A 6,469-nucleotide genomic window follows, 5' to 3' on the forward strand; every position below is an offset into this window, starting at 1 on the left:
ATCTCTTGTTTGCGAATAAAGAAGCTATTCAACTCCCTTTGGCCATCCCTTTTAAATCCCACTTCAAAGTTAAACCATAATATGGCAACAAACGCAATTATGCAGTCATAGGTTTCTCCAGTGAAACGAAAACCTTAACTTCACCCTGCATCGAAAAGCTATTACTGTTCATCCCATTTGAAGCGCAGAGCGTGGGCTACTTTCTAACAATGTAGGCGTTGGTGTGAACCTGCCCTCTGGATTAGGAGCAAAAGGAGGTCAGTGTTGTCACTGATGAATTTGTGGTGTCAGCATGGGGCTAATTGCCATCGGAGGCAGTGCAGAAATGAGCCGGGTGGAGGAAACATGATTAGAGAGCATTGCTCTTGTCCCTGCCTCTTCCACTTCCTCCCGGCCAATGGATGCCTCATATGAGATAGACATTATGTCAGGGTGGGTTTAGGCGAATCAAATGGGAACAAACTGCTCTTCAATTAACCATCGTCCCTTTTTACCATCTCCATGCTAACTGCTGTTTCTTTCTATTACTCTCTGTTATGCCTCCCCCGTATTCTCCACTGCCTCGCTTCTTTACATCCTTTTCTTCCTAAAAATGTCTTTTACGCTGTTGTCCTCTTCTCTGTACTAATATTCTTATGGGCTTACACAGCCAAACTAGAATCACAACAGCAGAATATCAAGTGCTCATTTACAAAAAGTGGTCTAAATGGTAATTATGTAAATACAAATCATCAATCTCTGTATTTTCTTCTCTGTCGGCTTAAGTCTTCAGTAATCTGTGTCACTCCCCCAACTTCTTTCTCTCTTTCTCTCTCTCTCTCTCTCTCTCTTTCATGCTCTCTTTCTGTCACCACCCCCTCAGACTCTACAGATGGGGATCCAGCATTTTTCAGGCCTGTTTGTGCTGCTCTGCATGGGGGTAGGTGGAGCCTTGCTGACCTTGGCAGGTGAGCACACCTTCTATCACCTGGTCATTCCTCGCCTCCGACGTACCCACACACTTCAGTACTGGTTGCACACCAGCCAGGTGAGTAAACATAAGTCCACACATTGCACTTAAGCGCAAAGAATTATGCTCAGACAATGAAAACTCATATGATCTCCCATGCACACGCATATGAGCACAGTCAAACGCAATGTGCATATGTGCTCGTATGTATATTGCTGTTAGTGAGACATCCTTGCCCCCCTGGAGCTCATACTTTTCTTGCAGATAACCCACGCCCTCTACTGGTTAAAAGTTATAACAGTCAAAAAATGTTCCTAAAGCTGGATTGTCTATGATGGGGACAGATTCAATTAAACATGTCTTTCCATTAAGTTAATTGCATTAATTAACACAAATGAGATTCTTAATTACCTAATTAGTTTTTATATGCTCTATAAATAAAATAAAAAAGTTAATAAAGCTTACCACTGGCAGCAATTTATTAATTGATTCATGACCGGACATTATGCATTCATGCCTTTGTTTGTTTAGCCTTTCCTCAGATACATGATTCATAAACATCTCACACAGATCATTATATGAAGCTATTTATACAGATTCCATCTGCAAAGTAAGTTAATTCATATATTGAAATTCAAATATGTGGTTTTTCTTTACAAAAGAATGCAAAGTAACTGAATAAATGTGAATTTCAGAAAGCGTCTGACTGTCAGACGATGTATGGTTCTGACAAGGTCCACCAAAGAAACAACAAATTGAATATTTAAAGGTCATATTTTGTTTTGTTTTTTATGAAGCTCTGGCCATTACCAAATGAGGTGCCAGTGGCAACATTTTTTGAGTGAATAATGGAACTAGCGGTGTAAATATCAAGACTGCTCATATTGCTCATATTCGTTTGCTGCGTCTCTATAAAAGGGCAGCCACTTGCGGGCAGCCTCTAGCATTCATCACAAAAGAAGCTGCGCTATCTGAGGGGATGACATCTGTGTTAGACCCTCAATTGATTATTCTTAGCTTTAGTATAAAGCCTCATTTCCTGCACTTAGCTTCAGAGGTTTATAAAACAGGAAAATTAAAGCACAGTCACACCTTAAACTTGTTTGTTTGATCATACTAACCTAAGCACTTTGATACTTAAATGAAAAAAGCCTCAAGGAACTGACACTTTAAGCAGAGAGGAACTGTCTCTCACTGAATTACAATTATTTGAGTGAATTATTCAAAAGAGCACTATAGCAGGAATAGCTGTCGCAGATGTTCTCTGCAGCTGGATAGAATAATAACCCTTGCAAATTTATCTCTCCTGATTTAGTTCAGATCTGATGGCGCCTTAACAGATTCTGTGTTACTAATCGTCTTATCTGCTTGCAGAAAATTCACAGAGCCCTGCACACCACATATGAGGACGTTGGGAAGGAGATGACCGGCCTCGATCAAAAGTAATGAAGTCACAAAATGATAAACGCCGCGTTTTGTTGTCTCTCTTTTTCTGTGTGTTTGCAGTGATATTCAAACTATTGTGTGTTTAAGAAGTGTCACAGTTTGCTAATACTTAGGTATATGAAGCAGTCAGCTATAATAGCACAGTATAAAGAATGGAAATGAGAGAAACAGCTAGATTGACTCTGTCCAAGTCCAATAAAAATCTGCTTACCAGCACCTCTCAGCAAAGCTCAGTAATTAAAGCCTTTATATCTGGTTTAATCTGCACTTGGCAGCTGCTGACAGTTTCATATGTACCACATAGTGATATTGTGATTTGGCACTATATAAATAAAATTTAATTTAATCTAATTTAATATAGTCTTATCAGTCTCGTCATCCAACTCTCTGCTAGAAAGCGAATAAGCATATTTCCCCCAAACGTCAAACTAGCTTTCTTAAATAATCGGATTAAGAACGGGTTACACCATTCTTGCACCTGTGGCAGATTATTACATTTTTAAGACTTGATAACAAAATTTATTGTGAAGGAGATTTTTTTTTGGATTCAAAGCTTTCATTTAATTAAAAAAAAAAAAAAAAAAGCCCTGACCGATAAAGTAAATTATAATTAAGACAAAAGGTGTAGTATTAAGCCAGATAATATCACAGTCCACCCTTAGTAGTTTTACTTACCAGCTTTACTGAGTGTCATTATCCTACACTATGTATAAAAGTCCTTGCACTGCTGTACAGCATATCTCATTCTGTATATTCCCTTTGCTGTGATCTTTCTTTCACAGCCCCTCCTCTTGTATCTCAGAGAACTGCACCCTACACAGGAAACAGCATCAGCCTCCTCCACCATCCCCTCCCACATCCCTCCCTGCTTCCACAACAGCTGGGGACACGGGCAGTTCCTCACCATCCCATGAACCCAAGGAGAAGCGTGTGCACTTTGACCTGGAAACACTTCATAGCTACCGCCTGCGTACACACACTGCCTCAGTGCGGGGCAGGCCTGGGATGGTTGGCCGTCCTGGACTTGGCCTCGGAGGGTTGGGGCTTGGCAACCTGGGGGGTTTCACCGTTCCTCCACAGATTAGCCTCCATGCCAATGGGGGCCCTGTCTCAACTCTGGCTTCGACAGGCTTGGTGCTCTCTCCCATGGGGAACAGAGCTGCTCAGGCCAGCCTATGGGAAGGGGAGCTCCAGGAGCTGCAGGCAAAGATTGAGATATTCCGCACCCAGCTGAGAGAGGCTCTGGCTAGGAGAGCTGAGATCCAGAACAGCCTGGAAAGAGAGAGGAGTGGACTGGTACATAGGGATACTAGTCTTGATAGGGACAGGGACAGACAGAAGATACAAACTATTAATACAGACAGAAGTAGCTCCACTCAGCCCAGACTCCCTGAGAGAGACAGGACCAGCCAGCTGCAAACACTGAATAATCAGCAGATTGGGCGGGCTAACCAGCCAGGTTTGCCTGGGACTGTGGAGCATGGGAGGAGCAGCCAATTAAATACAGTAAATAGTTTGGACAGGGGCAGAGCCAACGAGGTGCGCCCTGTTAATACTTTGACAGGAGAAAGGACTGTCCAGTCACGCACTTCCACTAGTTTGGAGCGAAGTCGAGTCAACCAACAAGGTGCTGGAAATGTAACTATCCAAACACGGAATACTTCTAGCCTGGACAGACACAAGGCTAACCTATCACGCACTCTGAACACTTTGGAGAGGACAAAAGCTAACCAGTCAACTGTAAGCAGTGAGACTTGATTAACTCCTGACGTTTAGGACTGCAACAGGATTAATGAGGTGTTGCTTGCATAGCCGCGGGAAGATGGCTTTATTGGTATGGGTTACGTTTCTGTGGAGTTTGCTGAACTATTATAGTACATGTTTACTCACAATGTTACTTACTGCAACCTAATAATTTTCATGCTCAGAATTATTTCCACACTTACTTAAAAAATGCAACTAAAAATATTTTTCTGCAATTTAAGAGCTGATGTCATCCATGAAATATTAATTAAGTGATGTAATATTTAAATAAAAAGCGGAACATAACCCCATTAATATCCCAGCACACCAGATCAGACAAACTGAAATGGGAATGCAGAAACCACAGTGCTCACTGTGAAGAATCACTGTATGAACCACAATAAAAAAAAAATATTAGGCCTGTTATGCTGGCAGAAGAGGCCTACAAGCACATATGGACATCCGTGGTGAGAGCACAGAAAAATCGCAGTCCATTTTAACAAAATTGTATGTGTGTATGCATAAAGTAGATACAAAAGATGCAAAGACACAAAATATTTCAAGTAACTGATGTAATAATTTCCCAAAAATGTGAATGATGAAAGAAAGGAAGAAAGAGAATGAAAGAACTGCACAGTCCCAAAACAACCCACTTAACGAGCCCATGAAATTAAAGCAAGCCTTACATATATTGATGCTTTGCATCTTAGCATATATTGTTCTGTAATAGTTATGCCCAATGAATAAGAAATTTTTTTGGGATATTTTTATATGCTTCTCTCCTGTTACAATATGTGAAAATTAAAAAGGTGGAAACTGAACAATTCCCAGGAGACACTTTGAGATGTTAATTTTCTTCTGTTATTTGATGAGTTCCAAAAAAGACAGAACCTCTTTGGAATTTGTGATCATTTGAATCTCCCTGTAGTGAAATAGTTTGAAGCCATTAGACCCAAATGTCCCGACAAGTTTAGTTAAAAGAAGATGACTTTCCCCTAACCCAGTCATTAACAGACATAAGGGACTTCAGCTTCAGCTTAAGCAAAGCTTGCATCACAAGGATGGACTCTTAAGGCCAAGGAAGGTCTATTAAAAAGATGCAGTTGGGGCAATGCAGGTTGTAGTGTTGTATTTTTTCTAGTTTGACCCATGCTAGAGCTTAATAGTCTGTTTATCTCTGCCTCTGCTGCTTCAAGTTTTTGCCAGCTTTTTTTTTTTTTTTTTTTTTTTTACAAGCTGCCTCATGTGACTAAAACATCTTTATAAAAGTGCAATACTAAATCAAAAACCCCTTTAATTTTCTCAGTCAGGTGTTTGGGATCTGGGTTTGGAATAAATATATCCACTATTTTCATTACTAAATGAATCATGTACAGCACTTTCTTTAGTGGACATGAATTCAAAGGATTGCAGTTTATTCACTGATAGGTGAGATCTCCTCTTTTTAACATATCATTGAAATTGATGTATGCTTTTACCGTGTTTCTTCTCTACTTTTTACTATAACATAAATTAAGTTCCATGCTTTAAATCAAAGGTTCTTCAGAAACTGGCTGCATGCGGGACTCTCATTCAGTTACTCAGTCGACCACTAGATGGCACTGAATCCCTGCTTCCTGCGGCTATGGACACTGGAGAGTTTGTGGATTCAGGTTTTATTCCAGCAAAATGACAAATAAATTAATTTAAGCAATCAACCATCGAACAAACAATGGCAGGCAGAAGCTGCATATTGTCATGCAGTTCTTATGGACAGCAGAGGATCTGGGAAATAAGGTTTTATAAAGTCGCTCCAGCACTACACAATGTAATGACACCTAACTGTATTGAGATACTCAGTTTTGTGTGTCTCTCAGTTCTTTAAGCCAGTGTGGGGGTTTCACAGCAGGTTTGAGAAACAGATACTGATAGCAATGACACTGAACTTGGCTGATGGATGATGGTACCGATGTACATTTAAATTTTTTAAAAATTTTTGCTGTGGTGTGAAGTGGTTGTGTTCACATCCCATGGTGTCTATAATGGGGGGGTGGGGAAGCATTTTAGGTCTTTATTGAGAAAGAGCTTGTTGTACTGGATATTTAACAAAATACTTTTAAAATTACCCCTCATAAAAGTTATATAGGGCATATTATTGAATTTTACCATAAATGGTCATTCTCATGTTTTGAAATAAACATTTATATACTTATTTTTTTTCTGGCATTATTTCATATTTTGAATGGAAGCTTATTTTTAAAGGACAGCAAAAATTGTTAAGCTTTTAGGATTATTTAAGGACCACACACTGTGGTAAACACTGTGAGCAAATTGTCCAAGTTCCTTTAATGA

The 6,469-nt window shown here is 39.9% G+C and overlaps 1 protein-coding gene across 1 annotated transcript in view; it reads left to right on the forward strand.

Moving 5' to 3' along the window:
* LOC115772710 (glutamate receptor ionotropic, NMDA 3B-like) overlaps positions 1–4,208 on the forward strand; it is a 77,137-nt gene extending 72,929 nt beyond the window's left edge. Inside the window, 3 exon segments of the mRNA XM_030719103.1 lie at positions 863–1,027; positions 2,324–2,391; positions 3,178–4,208. Coding sequence (XP_030574963.1) covers positions 863–1,027; positions 2,324–2,391; positions 3,178–4,153 — 1,209 coding nt within the window. The 3' untranslated portion in view covers positions 4,154–4,208.
* Positions 4,209–6,469: the final 2,261 nt, after the last annotated feature.

Source organism: Archocentrus centrarchus, chromosome 22, assembly GCF_007364275.1.
Source record: "Archocentrus centrarchus isolate MPI-CPG fArcCen1 chromosome 22, fArcCen1, whole genome shotgun sequence".
Lineage (NCBI taxonomy): Eukaryota > Metazoa > Chordata > Actinopteri > Cichliformes > Cichlidae > Archocentrus > Archocentrus centrarchus.